Raw genomic sequence first — 27945 nt, forward strand, 5'->3', positions numbered from 1 at the left:
GTGTGCAATAAATGACGGCAAATTCAACAAAAGTACTTCATCATATTACTGTGCAACCTGCAAAATTTTATGCAATCCATCAAATGACATTGGGTGACTTTCAAGCTCTCCCAGGAAATAAAATGAAATGCATTCAAACCAATGTGATGATGTTTTGAGGAACATTTAATCACTGTACTGTAAATTACTATACTCACATACAGAGAAGATATCTGCAGCATAAAAGGAGCTGTAACATATCTATGAGCACCGAACGACCGCCAGAGGCAGTGCTTAATGGTACTCCTCTGCTGTTAAGCACCGCCCATGGCGGTCGGAGAGGGATGAAATAGAACTAAATACAGTACAACAAAAGTAAATCAACTCATCCTTTCACAGTATCTAATGGCCACATAAAGATGGTGTTAGAGTGATACTGTTACCATTTAACATTTACTTTTGCCTTGTAAAATCAATGTGTCTATTTTATATAATTACATAACTCATAGTGTACTAAGCAAACAAACAAAACAGTAACTACTGTATGCCACAGTATGCTACAAGTTGGATGGTTGTCATGCATTGCCTTCTTATTCTGATGGCATCCCAAAAAAGACAAAGAAAAGGTAAAACATTCAACATTGGAACTTGTGGAGATAATCATTCAGATGAGTACAGAGCTGAAGTCTCATGACAAACTGACTTCTCTTATGTTGGTTTGAACTCCGAGGGGTTTTATTTTCATGGCCGCCATAAATCCGGCACGGCGTGCGGTGTAAATCTGCGTGGATGCGGGTTAAAGCAGGTTTTGTTTAATTTGCAAATGAGCATAAGATGACATAGGTAAAAGAGTTAGGCCTGCACCGCTGTGGGAGTAAACACAGCCGACATAAATCATGTGTAATCAAAGTGGATCCTCATCGTCTTTTTAAATGGAAGAGCCTAAGAGATCAGCTTGCAAATGTCACATGGCCAAACTCAGAAAACAGGTGAGCCGTGATGGCGCTCAGTGCTTATATAGTGTGGGAAGGATAGGGGCCAAAGTGCGTCACTGGGCCCTGTTTTAACTGCATCCCAAAAATCTGCATAGTTAAGAAGTTGCAAAGGATTTATACGACAGTGTATTAGGACCACATATAAAAAAAATAATTAGAGGGCGGGGTCAATATTCCAAAATTGCAAATTTGCCACTTTATAAAGTGGCAGATTTGCGCCAAAAAAACTCAGAAACTTACGAGAAATACACGTAGCGGAGCTATAGTTTTATGTGAGGATTCGTTGGTGTTTAATGGGACACTGTTTGTAAAATGAAAAGGCAGGATGGGGACGGATTCATTCTTAATTTTAACTTTACTCGTCATACACGGCGGCTAGAGCAACAACACTTCCTGATCCCCTATCAGCTGATTAAACACTAACCAATCAGCAGCTAGAATACTTTAGGTAAATGGAAGTGAATGATGGAGAGCAGCAGATTCGACACATCAACTTAGCTACTTGTACAACAACAAAAATACCAAAATGTATGAATGTATAAATAATAATTCTGGAAACATAAATGTGCAAGTAAATATTTATTTTAACAAATTAACTTAAATGCTTGATCCTGTGTGTGGTGTGGTGTGGACCTTCGCAAAGCGAGGCGTCTTTGTCGCTGGCAGTACCCAACGTTTCAAAGTGCTTAACATGATGTGGTTAAAGCCATTAATATCTCCTTATTTGAAAACTCGACCGAAAAGTATTGGCACAAACATCCGAGTGGTACGCTACGTGTATTTCTCGTAAGTTTCTGAGTTTTTTCTCGCAAGGCTGCCACTTTATTAAGTGGCAAATTTGCGAAAACTCGTCAATTTAGTAAAAAAAAAATTTTATTTATTGTAATCCCTCTAAAAATATATATTTAGTCGTGGCCCTAATACGCCATTGTAGATTTCTCTTAAAAGTATTCAGTATTAAATTGTTCTGTCAGTGCACATTTTCAACACTTATCTTCCAACATATTTTATTTAGTAACAAATTATGAAAATAACTTAAAGTAGCACTAAGGAACTTTTCAAACTTAATAAAATGTTTTCATAACTCTTCTGATGAAACATCGACTTACAAGACTTAAGACTAGTTGAGTGGTACCTTTGCCATGGCCTGAGGGGTTCTGTATAATTTTTACTGGCACTAAACATTTTTGAGGGGGATGGTAGGAGCACTGCCGCACAAAAAACTACAAATGTGCTGACTGCTTTATGGCATACGCCACTTCCACCTTTACCCATCCATCCATCCATTTTCTTGACCGCTTTTCCTCACTAGGGTCGCGGGGGTGCTGGAGCCTATCCCAGCTGGCTTCGGGCAGTAGGCGGGGTACACCCTGAACTGGTTGCCAGCCAATCGCAGGGCACACAGAGACGAACAACCATACTCACAATCACACCTATGGACAATTTGGAGTGTTCAATTAACCTGCCATGCATGTCTTTGGAATGTGGGAGGAAACCGGAGTACCCGGTGAAACCCACGCAAGCACGGGGAGAACATGCAAACTCCACCCAGGAAGGCCGAAGCCCGGACTCGATCTCACGTCCTCTGCACTGGGAGGCGGACGTGCTAACCAGTCAGCCACCGTGCTGCCCCCACCTTTACCCATTTGTTACAAAGACGGAAGTCAATTTGAATGTCGTCAGCTCAAAAATGACAATGCGCTTGTCCTCATGAGAAACGTGGTCTTCCTTCAGGCATAACGTTACCGACTTTGTCCATATGGTGGCACCATAATCAACGTAAACTGAAAGTTCCATAGTGTTTTCAATTCAATTGAATTCTTTAGCAAGAAAAAAAAGATATGAAAGTCAGCAGGGAGAGGCCCTCAAAGAGAAAAGTATCCACGCTGGAATTCCTACACCTCGGTTCTTGTAATCTTTATAGGTGATATTGCATCCAAATGAAATTCTGATACACTCAACTTGTTTTGAATATAGTTAATAAAACAAATATGAAATAGAAAAACTATGGTCGAGCAGAAACAGCAGCGCTGGGTCGTGTATTGTAGCCATTATGTCTGTCTCCTGTGGGATCAGGAAGTCAGGCGACCCCCTCCTTATGAGATAATGAGTTATAAATCAGTGCCAGCCCCTCCTTCTCAGGAAGCGCGACTTATTCTATAACTTACATGTCTTTCTGTGATTGCATTATTATTTAGTGTCAGTTTTATCAAACAGCTAATGTGCATGTGTGTGTGTGTCTGTGTGTCCTATTGTGCAATGAAAGCTGCAGCATATGAATCTACCTATAATAGGTATTGTAATCTTCATTGCAAGATGAAAAAGTTTTATTAATATTATTATTATTACATTATTTGAATTTTATGCCCTAAATAGAAAACTAATTGAAAAGGTAACCCATAAACACAACACTTTCACAGTAAGCCTGCTTTTCTCCACTGTGGAACCAAAGCTATACGGTATATTGTTTTCACAGCAGTCAACTCTTGTTATTATGATCTAAGATGAACTGTGCCGTGTAACTATGTATTACAGCCCTCTGAGAATTATTTCAAAACATTCTGATTAAAATCATTCCTTGAGCAGGGATACCATAAAAGAAATAGTTGTTTTCCAAATCTCTCTACTCTGTAAGTATCATGAGGGTTATAATACAGTAGGCAGGCGGAATAAACTAATGAAAATTAAAGCCAAAGCTTTGGGGTCTATCAGCTTACAGGTCCTGTAATTATGCTTGGATTTAAGTTTTGAAATATTACATGAGAAGTATAATACATACACGAATATGACGGACGGACAAGACAGTCGTGCAGTGGACAGTGATCTCCGCATATCACAATCATCTTTAATACCAAATAATCTTTCAATAAACCTTTAATCCGGGTGTCAAATCTCAGAATTCAGTTAAATTCTTTTTCCCCTCCAGATGTAGTTACATCTTTTAATCCTCCCATTTATGTGATAGAACCAAACGAGAGGACACCGTCATAAAAATATGTCAAAATATAAATATATATATATATATATATATATATATATATATAGAAGGGATCAGAGAAGACTGATCATCTGAGTCTTGTTTGAACTGTTTTTAAATTGTTGATCATGGACAGTAATCTTTTTGTACGTGTTGTTTGTGACATCTGACATGAAACATGCACCGACAGCTTGTCCACCAGTTTAAATATTAGAGAAGGGTGAAAATAAACATAGATTTGTGTGAATATCTTTGACATGGGGGAACCTGGTTAAAAATGCACAAGGTCAGACGTGCACATAACTATTTTGGTCTGGTTCTCAAAGGTTGTTGCTTGGTGCTTATTTTTTCCTGACCCACCAACCTCACTAGTCACTGGCAGTGGTGGTTCAAGTATTTTTGTATTATTGGTTTTACTATTTATTACGTGATTAACAGATGTAGCCAACAGCAATAGCTTGAGAAATGTTTTCATTGTCCTGTGTAACTTTATACGGCCCTTACCGGGGAAAAAATAAATGGAGCTGACAAAATAAACATGCTCTGGGATAAGGTTTTTGGTTGCAAGATACTTGTAACAAATGGAACATACAGTAATAAAAATGATCTTACCTAATAGAATATGACATCGGTAATGGGTCTCAACACACATTTTTCACCAGACTAAAACTAGTCTAGATTAAAACCCTCTTTATAAACAATAACTAGGTCTAAATCAGGATTCATTTTTCATCCACTAATGAAAACGAGAAAAAAATGTACTTCACTTCATAAAAACTGGACTAAAATCTATGGACATTTTAGTTCATGAACAAAAACGAGATGAATGTTGTATGATTTTGTAAAATCTTTTCTCTGCTAATCCGTCACGACTGTGACACTGTCATGTGATACACAGTGACACCCCCCTTTCAAAACTGCAGCTAGCAAGTGCAACAGGCAGGTGGTGGATTCATGGTGAAGGTAAAAAAAAAGAGGAAATTATATTGTATTATATATTGTAATAATTTAACATTAATCCAACGGCTACAACGTTCCAACAATACTGCTAATGTGACCGCTACCTAATGCTGGCTAACTTACTGGCTCATTGCATGGAGCCATAGTAGCCACTGTAATTGTGTGTGAAGTTGCTTTTCATCAAAAAGATGAGAGAAATTATATGGTTATAGTTTAGATCCGAAATAGCTTTAGATCAGAAACGTTCAACATAAACTGCTGACAAAAAATATATACAGGGGTAACATTTTTGTCCTGACTAAAACTAGACCAATAAAATTGTTTTCTTCGATTAAAATGCTACATTTATAATCGGGTAAAAATTGACTAAATAAAAACAGGATGAGGTTGGCTAACTGTGATAAAAACTGAAATTGGACTAAAACTGAGACTAAATTAAAAAATGGCGGCTAAAATTAACACTGGTATGGAGATAACCAGTTTTTTTTCCTGAAGCAACTTAATCAGCTGCTATCACCATCATTCAACACATTTTGTAATTACTGACACTTTAAAAGGTAAGATTAATAAATAAGCAGCCAGTTGTAAAACAAAACAATGGCAAAAAAAAAAAACTGATACAAGAGACTGTACAGTACAATATGTATAAAATGCCTGCTGTACAGTGTACAGTGAGTGAAAGCCAGCTTTTCGCGATTCACTATTCCTGAATTCACTTGTTGATGATTATAAAGGAGACTTGGATGGGAGATATAAAGGCAGAATCAAATTGTGGTTATTGTGCTATTTTGGTTATACAGGTAACGGCTACAAGATGCAATTTTTTTCTGTTTGTTTATCGAACATATAAACCAGTAACAGAAATATTGTACAGTAAAAAGATGTAAAAAGAAAAGAAAAGAGGAGTGTTTAAAAAAAAAAACAACATTTTTTTTATTTCATACATAATCATTATCCACAGTTTACATGTTGAAAAGGGAGTAGGAAGAAGTAACAAACTTATAGTCCTACCCCTTATCGGAACAACAACATACAAACAAACTTGCACATACAGTATAAACAACTGCACTTATGCGTGCATACATATGCCAACAGCATTGTGCATTGAGTTCATAAGACAACACGTTTACAGATGTATAAATCAGCACAAATTTTTCATTGCAGTCTATTTTCTACATTTGTACTGACTTATACCGGATTTAAATATTTTTGTTGTACACAGCCAGTGATTCACACCTTTTCAGGTTAATTCCAAAATGGTTTCACAAATTTACACTTATAATAGAAACGCCTTTGCTTAATATTTGTTCTTGTTTTGATTTATGTTTTTAAATAGATTTTTAAGATGGCGTTATATTAGCCCTGGCTAATAGTTAAGTAGTAATTGGTGTCAAGAAAGTATGTCAAATAGATACATCTTGAGTGAAGGACTTTATATATGAGGGAGATGCTAAATTTAGCTGGGGCTGTTAGCAGAAGTTATGGAGAGTCATCGCCACATGTGTATAATGATGCTCTGCTGAGTTGCTAGTGAAAAGCTAAAGCATCTGTCAGTCATTTATTTGGAAGTATAAGGGGTTTGACATGGCATGACATTGTGGTATATTCATGGTTTCAACTATTATAGGCATTTAGTTTTGTATGGCTGTATTTCTCGTAAAACACTGGACCAAAGAGCAATAACCATTATTGCTCCTTTTATACCATTTAGAAATTCTGATAGTTTTGATCCACTTTTCAATTCAATCTAAAAAAAACTTCCAAAGAAAGTGAAATGTTTAAATGTGAATGCTCTGTGAGCACCAACAATGCTTATACAGTATGACCTTATTAGAAGGCTGCTCTTAAATAGAGCTTTTCTTTGCTGACTTTGGTGTAGTTCCCTTGTTTGTTACTGCTAGGGTTCCCCGAGTTCCCCCTCCATGGTCCGGACCAGAACGTACAGCTCAGCTAGCCCAACTACAGATGTTGCGATAACAGCAGATATCACTCGCTGGGAACAAAAATAGGTTAGAATTAACAGGCCATTTTTTTTTATTACAGAAAAAAAAAGTCATAGATTGCAGTAGCAGATCAATACAGAACAAGACAAATTCTTACCGCTGTGGTTTCTGTGAATAGGTACTGACTGCCCATATAGGAGCAGGCAAACGTAGCAACTACTGTCACCAGGAAGTTGAAAACAGTCACAACCACAGCTTTGGCTGATCGCACTTCAGAAAAAAGAAAACAGAAAAATGTGTACTGTTCATAATGTATCATTATATGACACAGATAAGGGGACATATTCAAACATTTGTTTCACTATTTAAAACATGACCAGATCCCTTAATAGCAGAGGTGGGCATCATTTTGGGCTGGCGCACATGGGCTCTGGGCTCAGTCCGTCCCTCGTTGGCGACAGCCAATCGACGTCGAGAACGTACTTTCGACATCACACACAAGCAGGCACATGGACAAATAAATAACTTATAAGACAAATAAAATAAAAACAACAAAGACACACAGTGTGGTGATTGGTGGAAAAACAAAAACAAAACGGGACAATGTAATTGCAGTCTGTGGGACCGAAAGGTATACAACACCTATTCAGTCAAGAAAACTCTTGACGCTGATTGGCTGTCGCAGACTGACTGGGCTGGCTTGAAATACTAACGGCAGTTGACTAACGATTGATTATTGCCCACCTCTATTAAAGCAACACTAAGAAACTTTTCGTTTACGTTGATTATGGCGGCACCATATAGACAAAAGCGGTAATGTTATGGCTGAAGGAAGACAACATTTCCCATGAGGACAAGCGCATTGCATTGGTTTTGAGCTCATGCCAGCAGATCCTTGACTGTCCTTTTGTCAGAGTAGCTTCCCTTTTTCTTTTTTGTCTCCTCAGACAAAACTTTTCACTTGTTTTGCAGCTTCTGCCATGAAAGCAGTAATCGTGCGTAGACGTCCAAATCGACTTCTTTGTAACAACTTTGTAAAGAGGGAAGTGACGTATGCCATAAAGCAGTCAGCACGTGCAGTTTTTTGTGTGGCAGTGTTCCTACCATCCTCCTCAAAGTTGCTTAGTGCCAGAAAAAAAATCATACAGACCTCAAGCCATGGCAAAAGTACCATTCACTAGTTTTAAGCTGAAGATTCATCAGAAGAGTTGTGAAAATATTTGATTATGGTTGAAAAGTTCCTTAGTGCTACTTTAACGATGCCCACCTCTGCTTAATAGCATGCTCTGTGGCATGCTTTCAACAAGCCTTCTTTCTATTCCATAAATGTAAAACATTGAAACAACATGAAATAGACCAGTACCCTTCTTGGGCCACATGATGATATATTCTTATGTAGTTGCATTAACTACATAATTGTATTATATATTACATATTATACCATTTGTAAACTCAAAACACCATACAACAGGAACCGCTCAGAAACTGAGACCTTCCCTGAAGTGATGTGAACTGTACAACAGACTAACCTTGCTGTCCAAAATCTGCCAGTATTCCATTGCGGTTCATTTCCTGCACAGGAGAAGAAATATAATAATCAGGCATGAGTTTACAGTGATGACATAGTGGATTTCTATAACAAATGAAAGGGGTGGGTTTGGGGGTTCTCTCTAGGTGCAAAATAATTGGGGAGTAAAATCTTAAGAAATAGGTAGTAAAGATAATTTAATTTACATTGAAAGGTGCATTGTGGAATTTGTCACTTTTTATTACTCCTGACTGCCACGTCTGGCCTAAAGCATAACTGCAGCCTCTGTGTCAAGCCCGTGCATGGTGCACGTGCGCTCAAATAAACTCTGAGTCCGAGTTGGAATTTGGGCTGTGCTCGAGTCGTTTTTTTTTCTTTTCTGTTTCCATCCCAATTGTGTTGTACGCTCCGCTAACACAACACCACATTTCCGCACGGACCAAAATGACGTCACCGTCATAGATATAAACACTAGATGTCTCAAGACAGAGTCGGCAGTGTTGTCACTGGTTGGTCATCTTAAGACGAGACTACTCGGGTGCACTGTGCTGTAGTCAGTGGTAAAGTGGATGATTTACGCACCTAAATACTCATAACTCACTGAATTCTTGACGGATTAAAAAACGGCTTTATTACAATCCTTATTAACATGGCTATAATTCAGGCAGAATTTTTAAATTGCAGATTTAAAAAAATAAACAAACAAACAAACACGATATAGTTGTTTGTGTCATCTATTGTAACATAACTAACAACACAAATGAAAACCGGTTGGGAATTTGGGAGAGTTGAGCAATCAGCAACTATTTCAAAGTCCGTGCTCCATTGACTGTAATGTTAAGGCCTAGATACACCAATCCGATGTCGGGAGTCGGACAGCGTTGGGCCGACGGCATGCGCCGTCTGATCAGTGTATAAATTACTGTCGTGAAGTGGAATCGAGTGGGGTAGATGCCACGGACTTACGACTTTTACTCATCAGCGTCGTTTCCGGCCACTGCTGGCCGAGTTCCAAGACTCGCACCCCCACCCCTGCGCCCCCCAACCGCGCGCTCCCGCCCATCGGTGGGAGGGCGTCTCGGCTATCTGAAATGCTTCGGACACTGAGACAGACACGACACACTCGGAGCCTCGCACCTGTCGACGGGAACGCGCAACAGAGGGGCACAAAGGCGCAAGTACTGTGACGCGGCCCACACGTCGCAAACCGGAAACAAAGTTGATGGGTGAAAACCCGGAAGTCTGAAATCCCGCCTCTTCCGTTGGAATATGACGGGGGAGCGTTTCCAGCAAATTCGACATGTTGAATCGGCGTTAAGGGCATTTGATCACTGTGATTGGCTGTTAGCTAGCGAATCAGCGCAAGAAGAGCAAGTGACAGCGCGGATAAACAGTACTAAACTCAACTCAACTTTATGTTTTTTCAGGACAGCACAGTTGAATATTAAAGTCCCCCATAAAGAGGATATGATCATATTTCAACATAAATTTGGCAAGAAGATTTGCAAAGTCGTTTAAAAAGTCCTTATTGTATTTTGGAGGTCGGTAAATGACACAGCACAGCAGTGACAGTTTGGCCGACTTCAAAGAAAGTGGCTTCAAAGCTGTGATCGATGTGGTAAATAGACATTGTTTACATTTAAAAAAAAAAAATTAGTCGCCGTTCCTCCACCTCGGCCCGACATCCTCGGCGCGTCCAAGTAAGCATAGCCAGGCTGTAGTAATTCAATCATAGTGGTGGACTCACCAGCGACAGTCCAGGTCTCCGTCAGGCAGAGGAAATCCAAGTTGTTGGAAAGGAAAAACTCCCTCAAAATAAACGTTTTGTTTGTCAATGACTGCGCATTTATCAACGCGATCCTTGTGGAGAGCAGCAGGGGTGCATGGCCCTTCCGTCCGGCGGTCTCGAGGAAGCTCCTTCAGAAGCTGGAGGTCAACACCGCGTCCAAAACGCGGAGGGCAGCACGGCCAAAGCTTTTCGGGTGAACGAACGATCGGAAGCAGCCAGGAGTCGACAGGGTACAGGATACGCCACAACGGAGTACATCCATGCATTCAGGAACGAGAAGGGGACGAAGCTTGTTCCAACGCCCGTATTTGCTTCACTAGATGGCTGCCGCGTTTACCCCGGCGCCGCGGTCAACACCGATATGAGTTGTTTACGTTTTTATATCCCGCCCCCGTAAACAGGTTGCCAGTTGCCTTTAGGAATAATGACTACCGCCGCCGATGGTACGGAGGGAAATTACTTCTCGCATTTCTGTATTTACGTCATTTTTCTACATGACGTGCCGACGTTTGGGCCAACGCCACGGGGTAGGCGTCGGTCACATTTGGCCGAAGTCGGATTGCTGTATCTAGGCCTTTATGAGTACTTGAACAGTCCTGTCAGGGATGTGATTTGACCAAAGTGAAATTATCTGAAAATTTAGCCGGGGGTCTGGGGGCCGCTGGCACCCAGCTAGGTCCAGGGCAGTGCCCAGTGGGGGGGGGTAATTATATCATGACCAAATGAAAAGTAACTCATATTAGAGCATACCACAAATGTCTTTGTTATAGCAGAAGATGTTATCTGTCGAAGTCATGTGCATACACAATGAACTACAAAAAAAAAATAAAAAATAAAAAAATAAAAATAATATAAAAAAAAAAATTGATTTTTTTTTTTTTTTTGGGGGGGGGGGGGGTAAAAAAAGCGGAATTCCGCGAATTAGCGGAAAAATCACATCCCTGTCCTGTCTCAAAATAATGGCTGCCCTGTGTCGGGTTGCTTTGGATTGGCTCACAGTGCACATGAGCCATCTAGTGTTTGTATGGTCACCCTACACCCTTTCCCACCCCCAAGAAACTGTGGGGTGTTTGTCTCACTGAAAGGAAGATACAAGCTCATAGGCGCAGTCACAGCTTAAATGTCAGGGCTCTTTGTACTCATCTCGGCATTGATGGAGCATGTAAGATGTAAAAAAAAAAAAGCTTTAACATTAACATTTTAAACTTCACTATATATATATATATATATATATATATATATATATATAAAATCTTATTTCAGAGTTTCAACGGGTGGATTAAACAACAAAATGTTTGATGTATGAATTGCATTTATTTTTTTATTATATTTATAATATATTATTCCAAGGCTCACTCAGAGTGTGGCCGCATGCGGTCCACCAGTTGCCCATTTCTGCGCTAGGGTAAAATATTTTAAAAGCATAATGAGAAATCCAGTCCCCTTTCATATGATCACAATATTATTTACCTGATTGTTTACATTACGAGTCATCTTGTTGTAGTCCTCGTTTGCTAGTCTGGCTTTAATGATTTCCAAGCGTGCAACCAGCTCAGGGTTCTGGAAGAACAAAATCAACACATTTGTGATCAATGTTCAGTTATCTCACTCTTTGCTTTAAAGACAGCATTCACCAAATACTTTGTGTAGATGCTGAAACATTTCATCACATATTCACTTATTGCTGCAACACAAAAAAAAACGGTCTGACTTCAGGAAAATTTTCTGACTGGGTCAGTTGAAAAATGTAAATAGGGAATTCAATTTTTTGTTAAATATTAACATTTCAAATTTGATCAAGTTCAACTGTAATCGACTTACTCTGGGGGGCTTCACAACCTCCGGCAGGTGCAGTAAACTATCCTCCAACAAGTCATGCAAATAGAATGGATGCCCTAGTGGGGAAAATGAACAAATAAAATAACAAATCTACATACATACAAAAGTAGAAATCTACATAAAGTCATTCATTAATATAAGCCTGGGCGCCACTTCGGTGAAACGTACTGTTGTGCTTTCTTTTATTAAAAATCATGCAAACATTGTTAAATTAAAACAAATAACTGAATAGGGGGTGGAGCCTGCAGAGAGGGGGAAATAAAAGAAAAAAGCATGCTTGGTATGACGTTACCTTTATCCTGAAGGTACTTTTTCAATTGTCTGGCTGTACTAAAGGCCAGCGTAATTTGTCCTTCCTTTTCAAAGAGAGCCTCCAGTTGCGTCCTAAGACCATCAGGCAGAGAGGAGTCCGTCTGTTCCAACAGTTCTGACACCCTGCTTCTGAACTGATCTCCGATCACGAACGCCGAGGCCATTATGTCATCTAACGACGAAAAACAACGATACAGCTGTTTTGTTGGAAAGCGGACCAAGAGATCAATATAATTCCATGCAAGCAGCCATGTTTTAACCCGTGACCACAAGACGTAAGGCTCACATGATCACTTGTGAAAACTAATTTTTAAATTACACATTCAAGTACAAAGCATCATTTTATAATGTTTTTTAGGTTGTTTTATTTGATTATGTGGGACGAAATGAACGTTCACTTTTGTTGGCAAATTAATTTCATAGGTACCACGTCTCATCCACGTGAATGTTGATGGTGCCTTCAAGGTTCCCCGTGTTTTAAAATTTTCACATATTTTTTTTTTAACATTTTTTTTAATACTCAGACCCCCCACACAAACCCTGTCAAATTAAATCGTACACAAATAATGCAGTTATGGGAGGTGTAACTTGTTTTTGGCATGACCCATCCCTGCATTATTATTATTATTATTATTAAATATTAAGAATGAAAAATAAATAAGTAAAATGGAAAAAAATCTAAGAGTTGTTCACAGACCTAATAACTAAAAAGCTTAATGAACAAGTAAGTTAACTACGGACGTCAAGCCGCACAGTGAAGGCTGTCGGAACATGTCAGTGTAAAGGACGTTCGTAATAAACATATAATCCAGTTCGTACTATTTTCTTTGTCCCTGAAGTCAGCATCGGTACCCTGTACGTAAATGCGTGTAAGCGTAGCAGCGTGCTACCCAGCACCAACAAAGATGGCGGCCTGTGCGTTGCGTAGAGGTCTGCTGAGTACTTTCAGTAAATACAACAAAAAACACGCACATAGATTATTAAGTGTAGCTGACAGCAGGTTCGAAACGTATAGGCCACAGATGGAATGCCGAGCCTGCGGAATGTACGGTGTCGCTCAGCAGCGGAGGTTCATGTCGTCACGGTAAGACACACCGCCAGTGTCCTCCTCCTGTCAGTGCTAGCAAGCTAAAGACCTAGCTATACACGACTTTCTAAAGAAGGTATTGTGGGGGGAAAGTCAAAAACCGTTGTCATGTGTTAACATTTACATGCGGTAGACATATTTTAAAATAATTTATAAACATGACATCCCAGGGGCTGTAAAATTTTATAAAATTGTGGCGTAACTGTTTTGTGGCATTCATTTCATTGGCATTTCTCCAGCGTTGATTTGGTAATGCCTGAACTGAAGCACCTTAACAATGTGTTTTCCCAAAGTTCCTTTGTATTAACTTGTTTTTCTAATCATACTTTTACCAATCTTATATTATTTAGCATTGATAGTGGTGGTTAGGTATTTCCCCCCATTCCACTGCCCAATACATTCAAATATGTTGGTCATGCTGTTACATTCTATGCATAGTGTAACTCACATGTGGTTGTGAGCGATCTGTAGAATTCAGTGATGGGCGAGTACCAATACCAGGTATCGGTATCAGGCCGTTACTTACTGGCCTCATTTAAGGTATCAGGTCCGTGTGGAGGCTGCTGGTACCAGCCACTGATACTGAAGGGGGGAATCTGACATCAAGTCCTCCTCTGCAATAGTTGGCACTATACTATGGCGTATTTAAACATAGGCGAACCAACATCTGCATCATTATTGTGTTAAATGAAATTCTAAACAAAAAATCTTTGCATACTCATGTTAATACTTGGGTGGGCCACCACCCAAGAAGTTTTCAAGAAAATGTAATAAAAAATATCTAAAAAAGAAAGAAAAAAAATTGTGACCAGATATACTATGTATTTAACATTAGCTCGCCGTCACCCACTTGTGGATCATGATGTTAGAGGTGACGCAAGTAACAGGACTGAGAACCCATCCCCCAGTCCACCCAAGTAGATTTAAAATCTGTGGGCAACACGGCAAAGAGTCAATACTCATATAATCAATCTGAGTAATCGTATCATCAATCTGAAAAAAGAGGTGTTGAACATCCCTACTAAAAGTAAAGCTAGTGTCTACCCGGGTCTTTTATTAGCCTGATGGCTTGCTAGGCTTTTAATAGCAATAAAAAATGAAACAATAAATATCTTCTGCCTGTGTGTGCGTCGGCCTCTTAGTGGCAGTGTGGTGCCTTGCATGCATGGAGTAAATATTTAAAATGACATAAGAACTCAACTTTATTTATAGAGCACTTAAAAAACAACCGTAGCTGCTTATAAACATTATAATCAAAGAAAAACAAAGTGCTGAACATTGTGATTGAATTGAATTAATTTTATTTTTCAAACACACACCCCTATATATAAAATATATATATATATATATATATATATATATATATATATATATATATATATATATATATATATATATATATATATATATATAAAAAAGAAAATTTAGGCTTATAACTGAGCCACTGCATTTAACAAACAGGTTGCAGTCTGTTTCATGTTTAAACAGCACTGAAATAAAATATTAAGGCTTAACGTTCCATTAATATAACATTCTTCCATGCTTAATGTGTGAATCCTAACCCTAAATAAGACATTTTGTTGAATATTCCCATAAAAAATTGATGTTTAAAAATCGATTTGGCCGCATATTAAATCGATTCGAGAATTGCGCGCTGTAATATCGCAATATATTGCCGAATCAATTTTTTCTAACACCCCTGTATATATATATATATATATATATATATATATATATAGCTAGATAGATATATATATAGCTAGATAGATATATATATATATATATATATATATATATATAGCTAGATAGATGTGTGCAAGTTCCAGATGTGAAAGAACTCTAAATGCACCATGTTACTTGTTCAACAAACGTGATTTTTCCCTCCCTGAGGGTGCTTTAGTCTGTTTTATGACACACCAGTTGGAGTCAACTCTAAAACTAAACACACAACAAAGAATTGCATACATTGATTGTATATTTAAATACAAGATATTGCTTTGTTTTAAAAACATTGCCAGTGCTAATGCTAAAGTCAATGTAAAATCCTATTGACATGCTAACCTGAAATTAGCATCGACTTCATATGTGTGTGTTATTCCTTCAAATAATAAATATTCACACACAAACATTGTAATAACACAGACAAGTAATATAACAATAAAGGCAATAGGGCACCTCTTGTATTCTTCCCAATCTGTGAAAAACGAGTTATTAACTCATTCACTCCCAAGTCACAAGTCAAAATGTTGGTCTTACCTGGTGAAAGGAAGCTCTCCACTCATTGAAAAGCATTGGATTCTGCATCGTTGTAATTTGATTTGTGAGGATTATTTTGATTTCAAAACGTGATGAAATGTCATTTGACTACTGTAACAATCTGCTTTCTTTGTATGCTAGTCACAGGCAAAAGCAATGCAAATACGTTGTTTGTAGGGATGCACATTAATGAACATGGTTGGCCAAAACCGAAAATGAAGTGCTTGACTGAAACGCCGAAAAAAAATTATGCCAATTTTTACTATCATTGCATTTTTTATAATTTATTAATATTATAATATTATTATAAAATATTTATTTAGCACTGGCATTTTAACCAGGCACAATATATATTGAAATGTGCCCACACCGCAGACATGTTGGCTATTGGTACATTAAAAACCAAACGAGGGTTGAGCATTTTCTGGCAGTGCGATTGCACCTTATAGTCAATGTAACATTTGTCCGCACCAGCTAATCGTCTTTGGGAACGGACTGCAAAGTCACACACAGCGTCCTGTACAGGTCTGTCGCCACCCGGAGATAGCGGTAAGTGTTTCCGTGTTTAAAACTGTTGATAGCAATAGCGCTAGCATTAGCTACAGTATTCAGCACGGCCACCAGGATGCCGGTGAAAAAGTGGAAGCGTTCGAGGGGCTCTTATAAAAATAAAGGGAAGGCGCTGCGGGAGAAAGAGTGACTCACCTGTACTGCAGTACATGGCAGTTCTGTCTTTTTTCGACACCCTTAAATGTTGCACACCAAGCGACGCCCCTCTCCTCCGGTGTGCGCAATGACTCCGGCAGTAGCTGCGACCGACCGGTGCAAACACACGATGAAAAGCTAGCGAGAAGAAAAGGTGGACACTCACCCCCGCGTTCGCTGTTTAATTCAAACAGACGCTTGCTTGCAGCGTTTTTTTGCTCGCGTCACCACAACATCCCATTTCGGCCATATTCTTTCGGCTTTAATTTTATTTTGACTGAATGTCGAAAAATAGCAAAAAAATAGCCATTTTCGGCCGAAAATTTTCAGTGGCCGAATATTCGGTGCATCACTAGTTGTTTGTTTTTCACCCCGTAAAGGAAGCTTTTGCATTGCGTTGTATTGCAGAATTATAATAAATCATAACTGGCCGGATGTTCGTAATTGTTGATAGAGCTCAATCGTCACTCATCGTTGATGGGAACATCACTGACACATTTGTAAAATATGTCAACAGATATTGAAATAGAGCAGTTGAGTTCTTTCAGTGGATCATCCCTTTAAACCCATGCTATGTGCCAGACAGGGAAACTCTGTGAGATAACGCATTGTCTTTGTTATGGTTTGCATCTCGTCACATAATACCTTTACTGTCTTGGCAGCCACCAGGACTATGCGTATTGCTGCCCTCATGTGACTTTTTGTCCTGCAACAGCTAGTGGAGGAATGAGAACATAGTTTTGTTTTTTGCTTTAGCTTTCTCATGGTGGTAGTGTTAAAATAATTCATAGATTGGCATATGACTAAGCTGAATTTATTGTCTATTGGGAATTTATCATCAGTTTATTTTTGGGTTGTATGAAAGCTCCCTCTGTGGTTGGATTGACAGCAATGATTCACCGCCTGCTCCTTTCTCTAACGTGATCTTATGCAACTTGTTTGTTATGCCATTTTCTTTTTGCGGGTCATTCCTTGAGAAGTTAACTAGATGAGCATTTCAGAGCTTGTCATTGTCCATATTTAGCACTGGCAATATCACAAAGTGCTGCTAAAAAGAGCTGTGGTCTGTATGCAGGAATACAGTACAGCTACATGCAAAGCACAGCGACATAAAATAAATCAATTAAGTTGTGGCGTTCTGATCAGTGTTTTATTTGCAAACATGACAAGGAGCAGCAATCTTGGTGAAATTTTCTAAAACAAACGTATGGTAATTTGCACTGCAAATCCCCCACAACAGATTAATTAACGAAAATAAATTGCTGACTGAATTACATGACCTTTTCCACGTTGTGACTACAGGTCCGTCCACATTCAACTCAAGTATTGACGAAAAATAATTTGCTTGAATACTACTACTCACGTTGTTCAGCGAAATATCGGCTGTCTTGAGTAATCTTTTGACGAATGTCGTCATTTTCCCTCGAGATATACGGACCCGATGCAACCGAGCTGTCATGTTGCTAGTTTTATCCTGCAGATTCCCATTCCGATTAGTGAGATCGTCTGGTACTGGTTCTGATACCGATCACATGGATTTAACTGCTAATTTTTCAATTAAACAGCTGCTCACTAATGATTGTTTTTTAATAATCAATCTGCCAGATTTTTTTCCCAGGAATTGATGACTCAGATTACAAATTGTATCAAAATTTCCATCCCTTTATTATGCAAAATGCAGGACATTTTCTCAAATTAAATACACAAATTATGGTTTAGTTCCTCGTGCGTCTGGTGCGACCAACAGCAAAAAGGCTTCTAGAGAAAGTCTGAAGCTGGAGTAAACTGAATGAGCTTTACTGTCGCCTTTCTCTTAATAGTATTTTGTTAAAAAGCTATGCTTTTCCAAGGCACAAACAGAGAGAGAAGCAATGGTAAGAAACTGATCTTCCACAATCTCTGGGAGTCCACAACAGGAGGTGTCACACGATTAAATTGGACCATCATTACATTGCTATTTTGGGTGTGTTTCAAACATTTTGGGAATTACTGGTAGGCTTTAACAAAATGGGAAATGTTAATACTTTCCACTGTGCAACGTAAGCAACATTTACATCAAACTTTATTCACTTTTGTTTGAATTGATCAAACACCAAATTTCTATCTCTTCCTGTTTGCTTTACATTTTCATCTCTTTATCTGCCGTTAAGAGTCTAGATTTCAAACTAGTTCATCCTGATGTATTACTTGTGGCTGCCAAGTAATAAAATCCACTTTGCTACCATTGCTTCAAGATGTCTGTTTGACTCTCCGTACCCATGTCTATATTGTTTGTAGGGTTGGCAACTTGGGGATCTTGCCACCTCATGAATCAATGAACGATGCATAGGTTTACAATCTGATCATCTCGCCGGATCTTGAATAATTTTATCTTCTTATTTTTCTTATGTGACTACTTTTCACTTTGAAAACACACAAATGAGCCATATTTCCAGAGGCTTAGGGTACTACTCCCAAAGGCAACCTTTTGTTATGCGCAACAGACTATCCCACTCGCTGTTCGAAGTTCCAAATCTATTAATTCGTTCAGAATCGTTAAGAACAGGGGTGCTCAAGTTCGGTCCTCGAGAGCCCCTATCTAGCCTGTTTTCCATGTTTCTCTCCACTAACACACCTGATTCATGATCAGGATCGTTATCAGGCTTCTGCAGAGCTTGCTGATTAGCTGATCATTAAATTTGGCTGTGCTGCAGGAGGGAAACATGTAAAACAGGCTGGATAGGGGCTCTCGAGGACCCAACTTGAGCACCCCTGGTTTAGAAGATCTTGTTTTCCATCTAAAAACATCCCCATCATAATGTTTTGGTGAGCTGGTGTTCACTATTCAAAGCAAATCTAAAATTCATTACACAATGGGTGATAGGTATGTGTTGTGATGTTTAGCATTTTATTTGATCTCAGCTCTGTATTGATATTTTTTCCTGTAAATAATACTTTTGTATCGTCCAATGGTATGAAACTAACCTGAAAGCAACAGACTGTAGTATTAAATTAATCCCTACTCGAGCTCTGTTGTAAAGATTAGCTTTGTAGGGAGCAGAGAAGTATGCATGTTTGTGACCAGCTGGTGTTGTTTCTGTGGGTCCGTCCGCTTAAGTATGTTCTCTATGTGTTTGTGAAGGCGCAGCATTGGAGAGCTAATGGCATTTGTGACATCTGACAAGTCAAGGTGTTCTCCGCAATCTTGTCAAAGTTATGATTGAGATTACGACTAGCAGCAACGGCTCAATGAGGAAGCGGGTTTTACACTCCTGTAGGGATCATGTAGATTGTTTCTATAAGAGGGTATCTTCTTGAATAAACAAAATTATTGTCAACACTTCTGTGAAACAATGGAATGAGAAGAAGACATAATAACAGGAAAATATTTCATTCAAGAGGGTTGTTTTCACAAGGCTGACCGTTTACATGACAACAGTGTTTTGGAGTGTGCAAGGATTCTAAATGTACGTAATTGAGAATGGCAATGGAGACTCATGTTCAATTTAGGCATGCGGCAGTATGTCACAACTAAAACAGCAATGGTGGACCACAGCACTATTGTAGAGTTTTTGCTTTTGAACATTCTTTACATCTACTGTACTTGGACTGTGTCCACTTAATTGCATATACCGTGTGTCACATTGGGGTATGGACAAGACCGTTGGTGTGCTTGCACTTAATGTTTATTTGCAAAGCAACATCGCCATCTACTGAACTGACTCTGTAAACACTTGCATTCCCTTTATCGCCATCCAGTGGATGTAAAAAAAGTGACACACCCGTGCTCAAATGTCAGGTTTTTATGATATAATAGAGATGAATCATTTCTAAACTTTTTTTCCCTCACCACCGTGACCTATAACATTTACAAATCAATTTGAAATGTAAAAAATGTAATGTAAAAAATTTTCAAGACTCTTAAGAAAAAATAATTACCAACTCAGATAACTGTTGTTGCACAAGTGTACACACCCTCACGTTATTGGGGATATGGTTGTCAGAATTAACTAATCTTATCCAAAAGTCATGTTAAATGGGAGTCAGCACACATGCCACCATTTAAAGTGTCTCTGGTTAACCCCATATAAAGTTCCGATGTTCATGTAGGGTTTCAATTGTACAGGTTATAAGAGTTAATTTATTTAGCATGGTTTTGTTTTTTGTTTTTTTGTTTTTTTTTAAATCACAACAACCTGGCATTTCAACAAGAGTGTGTGTTGACTTTTTATATACATATGACTGTACAAGGGAAAGCTATTAAGGTGACAAAAGAAAATATATTCCTTGTGTTTTGTTTTGTTGTTGAATAACAAAAGACCAAATTATATACCACTCTTGGGGAGGGGGAAGCACAACTATGGACATCTTTATGAGGTCAGGCCAAGTTTATATTACCCTCTGATTACTGGTCATCGCCAGTCTCGGGCAATAAAGTTTGTAAGTCTAAAATGTTGACTGCGGTACTCACATTGCTGATGTTTTTATTTCTGTTCAGCTGTAACAGCGTTCTAAGGTTCTCGTCAAATATCAATTTTAAGTATTATTTTTAGGTTCGTTTGTGTTTGCTTTCTTATGTCCTCAAAGTCAAATCTTGCCGTGAAATGGCTATTGTTGCTGAAATGGCAAACATTTCAGAAGCTGACATAATCACCATCTATTGGCCTGGCATACATGTACTGTTTTCAGGCCTGACAGGTGTTTTTTCAACGTTGTCTGAAAGTGAATGTTTTTTTAAAGCTACTTGAACGTAGAATATTCCATTTTGAATCGCTACTGTCACCTGCTGACGAAAATGAAACTGCACATACCGTTATTCACATACACACCACGCACATTACGTCACATCCACAGACAGGGCGCGGGAAATTCTAACCCGAATCCAGTCTGAAAACTATTGGCCAGAAGCTTGCAGGAGTACCCATTGTGAACAGCTAAGGTGTTAATCTACTAATTAGAAGGCATTTCAGTCATAAATGGCCAAATAAAAAGCTTATTGTTAAGCTATTTTGGGGGGAAAAGTTCCATACTGCAACTTAAATACTGTACGTAACTACTCATTGTTTTGTTGTCAAATTCCAAAAAGAAAGACCATAGCTGCTATGTTTGTACAGGCAAACTATTTGTACTGTGTGCTTCTCACCCCCAAATTATCTTTTTGAAGCCTGAAATGAGTTTGACGTAAAACCAAACCATTCTGTATTGACGCTGCCTGTATTTGTCAGGAACAGGCCTGAAGGGAAGGTTTTGGAGACCGTGGGGGTGTTTGAGGCTCTGAAGCAGCACGGCAAATACGAGACGGGACAGGTACAAACGTCAATAGTCATCTAATGTTTACTTGCCACACTTTGGATTATTTCAACAAACACATTCTAGGTCCATACTGACACATTTTGATTTTTCACAATTTCATTTTAGCATTGTGATTTAAAGACCTTTCAAACACATTGGTTCATTTTTAACACATTAGTCAAAGACATTATATATAATTTATTTTATGATGATTTGATGTTACATTGTGAGCTCACACCTCTTGGTTTTTCTTAGCTCTTTCTCCACAGTGTCTTTGGTTATCGAGGAATTGTCCTGTTTCCATGGCATGCCAGACTGTACGATAGAGACATCACACCTCCCATGTCTGACAGGTAAACCTCACCTATTCTAGATGACTGGTCTGTGATCAATGAAGACTTTCCGGAGTTTGCGGGTTTAGGCTACACATTACTCATTTGTATGCAACCCTCACATCTATTAATATTATTATTATTATTTTGCTTCCAGCAAACCGGAGCCTCCTGGTGCCCATGGCTCAAAGGAAGTGAAGGGGAAGACTCACACTTACTACCAAGTTCTGATCGATACTCGAGACTGCCCTCACATTGTAAGTCACCATCTGTAGCAATTTTACATTTTCATTCAGAACCATAGAGGAATTCAATTCTTGAAGTGTTACATTCTTGCTTTTTTTTCTGGAAAGGGTATACGGTATGTCTTTACTAACATCCAACGCAGTTTTGATTACAGTCATTTCTGGACTACAAAGCGCACCTGACTATAAGCCGCGTAAGCTAAATTTGGAGAATACTCGAGTTTCTTACACATATAAGCCGCACCCTATATATATATACTATAAGCCACAGGTGTTTTAATGTTGCTGCACCCGGTTCCCGCTACTTTCTTTTCCATAATGAGGGCTCAAATTGTCTCGCTCTCGCTCTCGCTCTCGTTCGGTCTCAACTACTGCATTTGGGCTCACTTGGTTTGTTTTGCCTTTCGCGACGCTCTTGCGCTTCCTTTATAGTGCGCCACCTTGTGATCTGATGGATAAGCCGCACCTTTGTATTCGCCGCAGGGTCGAATGCAAGTGAAAAAAGTATTGGCTCATAGTCCAGAAATTACTGTAGTTACTTTAGAAAGAATCTTAACTTACATTGTAGAGTGCCACATCTCTTGAATCACATTGCATTGTGTGGAATTTACTGACAACTAGTGGTTGCACATTGCAAACAACTCAAAACTGTTTCTAAACTTGTGGTTTCAACTGTATCTTTGCTTCGTCATTGTCATTGTCTACGACCGCATGCAGGCACCCTCTTTACTTATTTCTACATTGTATTGATAAGTGTTGCTTCTTGTTGCATTTGACAGTCTCAGAGGTCTCAGACTGAGGCGGTGACGTTTCTGGCCAACCACGATGACAGCCGAGCGCTTTACGCCATCCCGGGTATGCACCTATGACATCTGTCATCTATCTGGCTTCTGAATTGCACTGCATGATAAGAAAGAAAGTCCAACTAAAGATAAAGATGCAATAATCCACCTTGGTGTGAGATCACTATACATTTTTTGGGGCGTCTCTCTTTCCGTAAGGTCTGGACTATGTGAGCCACGAAGACATCCTGCCATACAACTCTGCAGAGCAGATCCCCATTCAACATGAGCTGTTTGAACGCTTCCTCATGTACAACCCTGCCAAATGTAAGCATTCACCGCCAGTCGATGGTCTCTATTTAGCTGCCAAGAATGTTTTTTTTTTTTTTGTGTGTACTTCCTCATTTTTATGACTTGGTCATTTATCTTGTCTGCTTTGATGTAATGTAGCTTTGTTCCTCAGTTAACTTGTCCTTCTCGGTCCATCGTAGCTCCTCCATTCATTGCCAGAGACACGCTAAAAGCGTGGCAGGAAAAGAACCACCCCTGGTTGGAGCTCTCGGACGTCCACAGGGAGACCACTGAGAACATCCGGGTCACCGTAATCCCTTTCTACATGGGCATGAGGGTAAATAATGAATATGCACTACAAGTCGCATGGTAGAAGCCGTCACTGGACCCTCATGATGTTGTTACCATTGTCATGGTGGTGCTTTGGGTTTCCACTCTCAACCTTTAGTGTGTGGCAGTGGAAGTCTAATATCTGTCTCTCTCTATCTCTCTTTTCAGGAAGGTCAGAATTCTCATGTATACTGGGTGAGTAGTGGAAAATACACAACTAATTCACAGATGCATACAATAAAGATACATAACATTAACTTCTTTTGAGACAGTTTAATGCATCTACTTTGTCGTAAACCCCCCATGTAAAAAAAAAGGGGGGGGGGGGCAATTTCACGTTGGTTTACTTAAAAAAATTAACAAAACAAAAAAAACAGTATAATTTATAATTTCACTTCCACCACTTGAACTGAATTGTGTAGGTATAGCTTTTTTAAGATAGCCTAACTTAATTTGATCTTTTACAAAGAAAAGCTTACCTTTTAATAATGCGTATGGTCAACTTTTTTTAATCCATTGTAATATACTGGCAGTGTGTGTACTAACTGTGTCATCCTGTCAAGTGGCGATACTGCATCCGTTTGGAGAACATGGGCAATGAGGTGGTTCAGCTAAGAGAGAGACACTGGAGGATCTTCAGCCTGTCTGGAACCCTGGAGACTGTCCGAGGTCGAGGCGTGGTTGGCAGGGTCAGAGAAACACTCACTCACACTCTGACTGACACACAATGGGTTCATAACAACAATTCTAAGGGCCTAACAAAATATGATCAATTCACGTCATTGTATTGGTGGGGGCCCAAAGTGATTTGTTTTTCAAGGGGTCCGCATTTTGAATTCATACAGACCCGCTCACTGTTGTAGGCACCCCTTCATTTTTTGCATGATCTCTACAATATATCTAGAAATAAATGCAAATGTACCAAATGTATATCATCAGGACCTTTTAATTGAATTTCCAAAGTAATTCCACAAAGGAAATTGTTTTTCAACTTGCATAATGTAATTCCAAAGAAGAAATAGAAAACACAGCATGTGCAGCAATAATGGCACCCCTTTTTGATATTTGGTTGCACACCGTTTGGCAGTGATGACCGCTTCTTATAGCCATCTCTAAGCTCTGCTGGTATTTTCCCCAACTCTTCCTTTGCAAATTGTTCAAGCTCTTGAATGTTTACAGGTTTCTTTTATCAATGGCACATTTCAGTTTATATCAAAGATTTGCAATCAAATTGAGATCAGGAGTCATTGCTGGCCATTATAAAACAGTATTTTTTTCTTTTTTAACCATTTCCGTGTGCTTTTGGATGTGTACTTTGGATGTTTGTCTTGCTGGAGGACCAATGACCTTCGACTCAAACCAAGTTGTCCAACACTTGGTAGGACATGTCCCCCTAGAATGTGTTGATAATTCTCAGATTTCATGATTCCAGTGATACGATCAAAGCGGCCCCACAGAAATATGGATCCTCCACCATGCCTAACTGTAGGGAGGTTGTTTTTTTTCCTTGGATCCTTGGTCCTTCATTGTGCTGTCTGTAATAAAACTGTTGGCGTGCATTGCCAAAAATCTCTATTTTTGTTTCATTAGTCCACAGAACATTCCCAAAAGAATTGTGGTTTGTCCAGTTAAACCTTGGCAAAGGTTAGCCATTCTTTTTTATGTCTGTCACAGGCATGGTCTTCGCCCATGAAGCCCTACTTTTGGTTCAGTGTGTGGCATTTAGTACTTCTTGAAACCATGATCCCAAACTGTTCCAGGTTGGCTTTCAGGTCTTTGGATATTTAACATGTTTTTTTTGCCCACCATTTGCACCAACCGTTGAAGACTTCTGTCATTAATTTCTCTCGTCCCCCCATGTCCATGGGAGGTTTCTTGACATTTCCATGCTTGTCAAACTTCATAATAACATTACACACTGCTGAAACAGGGCTACCAAAATCTTTGGAGATGGCTCTATACCATTTGGAGGTCTTGTGTTTGTGAATAATTGAACTGCTGATGTTCTCAGACAGCTCCTTTTGTTTTGATGATTGTTACAAAGGAGAAGGGTATAACAGGTGGCTTTTTAAAACATCAAAGTTATCATTCATTGGTTAATTCATGTCAATTGGGCACAGACAATTTAGAACAGGGAATTCTCTTTTGTGATTTACCAAAGGTGAGTCACAATGTGTTTCCATACTGATTGATGTACAGGAAAGGGTGCCAATACCAGTGACGGGACGTTTAAAGTTTTTTTTTTTTTTTTACAGCCATTGTTTATTGTTTTTTAATCATTTGATCTTTTTAGATAAAACACAAGTTCTCCATAAAAAAATCTAAACGTTTTAGTTAACTCATTTTTTTCAGACGATATTCCACATTATGTGCCAATAATGGTGAGCAGGACTGTAAGTTGTCATTTTTCCTGAAAGATGCTCTTCTTTATCACTTGACTGGGGCTTTGCCAGAACACAGTTATTTTATCACATAAAAACACAACACCCAAATAAATGTTATGAAGCGCTTGAACACAAGCGAACACGTTTTATTTATGAGCCTCTGTTTCTATCTGGTAACACCTCGAGCTCACTCAGTTTACTTCCTGATTGTCTGTTGTTCTGTTTGATGAACCAATAAGGATTTGCTGCAGAAATATTGAACAGGGTTAACATATACAATTGGCCAAACGTTTTCCGAAAAATAACAACCCACAACACAGGATTATTGCTCAGGATCTTTTTTCAATCTGGTCCTTTTGCGCTTCTTGTGTGATTGAAGGAGCCGGTGTTGTCCAAAGAGCAGCCAGCATTTCAGTATAGCAGCCATGTCTCTCTACAAGCCCCCAGCGGTCACATGTGGTGAGTTTTTGTTCCATCCGTGATGTAAACTCCAACATTGAGTTTTCAATGCAATACAGTACTCCTTTGTGCGATTAACATCATTGTCTTCCTATTTTTTGTTGTTCAGGGGAACATTTCGTATCGAGAGGACTGATGGCTCCCATTTTGATGTTCGCATTCCTCCTTTCTCCCTGGAGAGCAACAAAGATGATAAAGCCCCCCCTGCAGGCTATACATTCTAACTGCGAGCAGTCGCACCACCCTATCCTTTACCTCTCTGCCTTCGGTATCAGAAAAATGAGTCAGGTTAAGTAAAGGGACTATATAGCATTTATTTCCAGATCTTCCAAATGCTCACCTACATATCCCATCTTCCTTGTTGAGTGAGTACAAACACACGTGGTAAGGTTAACTTGATTTAAAGCAGACTCAACCTGCATGGGAAAAAACAGGGAAGTGTGGGGGAAAAAACAGGGAAGTGTGGGGGAAAAAATTTGCTGCAGAGCTGGTCATGCTTGGCATCAAATAGCTGAAATATTGACCAGTTTGTGAGCCCTTACATCTGGGGTTGTGTTCCCAAAGAGAGCAACTGCAACAGTGGAGCATCATACATTGACTTCACTCTGCTGTTTTTGAAAACATAATGCTCCAATGTGTTGATTCCTGTTTTTCCCGTTAACATTTCTTCACATGGCTTTTCTGTTCAGTTATGCCTATCTGGTCTTTTTAATAAGACGGTTGTATGAACAGTTTACAGAATAAACACATTTACACTTTACAACCTTATTTAACAGTTACCACATTTTCAAATGAAAAAATAATTATTTAAAAAACATTATTTTTGCAGATTGATCTTAATCTAGTGTCGTTCAAATGTGTAAGACCCTCTTTAAAAAGTCCCAATGAAATAAGCCCTGTGTTTTCTGATGTGACAGCAGTCAACTTCTCCAGTGAGTACAATGCAGGACTTTAATTATACATGCACAGATTCGAGATAAGTCATACTTTGATATTGTTTCTTTTGTTTGAATGGAGTCTAAATCCTATCCTCTGTGAATCACTGAAGTATAAGAAGACGGTGTGTCAAAATTGCATCAAAAATTTCTACATGTGGCAGTAAGAAGCAGTGTTCCTGTTTAGGTTCCATTTTTAACAAGTGCACCATGGATGATGCGAGCAAGGGGCAACAATACAACCGCATTGTGTGAATGTGAAAAATTGACATTTTTATCCCTGCAAAAAAAGTGACGTCTGCTTGTAGACACAGAGGATGTCTTGCATTTAGGCCAACTGCTTGACATTGAAAGAGACTTTGAATGAGCCAAAATTACACAAGCAAGGACTCTTACATAATTGTGTTTTGATAAGTGATTTGAAACTCCTTTGGTTGGAATACTGTAAATAGGAATGTAATTAAAGGCAAATAAATATGTTTTGAAAAATACTTACCTGACTGCCGCTTTTCTATATAAATACGTAAAATTGTTTTTAACATTGTG

General features: G+C 39.0%; 2 protein-coding genes across 3 annotated transcripts; one reads left to right on the forward strand and one right to left on the reverse strand.

The window, feature by feature from the left end:
• Nucleotides 1-5819: 5819 nt before the first annotated feature.
• On the reverse strand, nucleotides 5820-12593 carry vma12 (vacuolar ATPase assembly factor VMA12). The gene is made up of 6 exons (XM_077566129.1): nucleotides 12303-12593; nucleotides 11993-12066; nucleotides 11642-11731; nucleotides 8384-8426; nucleotides 7012-7124; nucleotides 5820-6904 (listed from the first exon to the last, which is right to left on the reverse strand). The coding sequence occupies exons 1-6, from the start codon at nucleotides 12484-12486 to the stop codon at nucleotides 6809-6811; spliced, it is 600 nt and encodes a 199-aa protein (XP_077422255.1). The 5' UTR covers nucleotides 12487-12593; the 3' UTR covers nucleotides 5820-6808.
• A 585-nt stretch (nucleotides 12594-13178) lies between these two features.
• poldip2 (polymerase (DNA-directed), delta interacting protein 2) lies at nucleotides 13179-27890 on the forward strand. Of its 2 annotated transcripts, none has more exons than XM_077566127.1 (11): nucleotides 13179-13406; nucleotides 21575-21656; nucleotides 21897-21994; nucleotides 22131-22230; nucleotides 22998-23073; nucleotides 23220-23327; nucleotides 23492-23628; nucleotides 23790-23816; nucleotides 24185-24310; nucleotides 26385-26464; nucleotides 26574-27890. In XM_077566127.1, the coding sequence occupies exons 1-11, from the start codon at nucleotides 13186-13188 to the stop codon at nucleotides 26686-26688; spliced, it is 1170 nt and encodes a 389-aa protein (XP_077422253.1). In that variant the 5' UTR covers nucleotides 13179-13185; the 3' UTR covers nucleotides 26689-27890. The 2 variants fall into 2 exon arrangements, with proteins under 2 accessions (XP_077422253.1, XP_077422254.1); XM_077566128.1 differs by having other exon boundaries at nucleotides 21581-21656.
• Nucleotides 27891-27945: the final 55 nt, after the last annotated feature.

Source organism: Vanacampus margaritifer, chromosome 5, assembly GCF_051991255.1.
Source record: "Vanacampus margaritifer isolate UIUO_Vmar chromosome 5, RoL_Vmar_1.0, whole genome shotgun sequence".
Lineage (NCBI taxonomy): Eukaryota > Metazoa > Chordata > Actinopteri > Syngnathiformes > Syngnathidae > Vanacampus > Vanacampus margaritifer.

Bases quoted from the DNA above. Each gene is read 5' to 3' on its own strand.
- vma12 (XM_077566129.1), bottom strand. From the start codon at position 12,486: ATGGCCTCGGCGTTCGTGATCGGAGATCAGTTCAGAAGCAGGGTGTCA. The intron at 7,125-8,383 runs GTTAGTCTGTTG...TTTTTTCTGAAG, and splicing joins GGCAGATTTTGGACAGCAAG to TGCGATCAGCCAAAGCTGTG. The intron at 6,905-7,011 runs GTAAGAATTTGT...TTTTGTTCCCAG, and splicing joins TATTCACAGAAACCACAGCG to CGAGTGATATCTGCTGTTAT.
- poldip2 (XM_077566127.1), top strand. From the start codon at position 13,186: ATGCGTGTAAGCGTAGCAGCGTGCTACCCAGCACCAACAAAGATGGCG. The intron at 21,657-21,896 runs GTACAAACGTCA...GGTTTTTCTTAG, and splicing joins GCAAATACGAGACGGGACAG to CTCTTTCTCCACAGTGTCTT. The intron at 23,629-23,789 runs GTAAATAATGAA...CTCTCTTTTCAG, and splicing joins CTTTCTACATGGGCATGAGG to GAAGGTCAGAATTCTCATGT.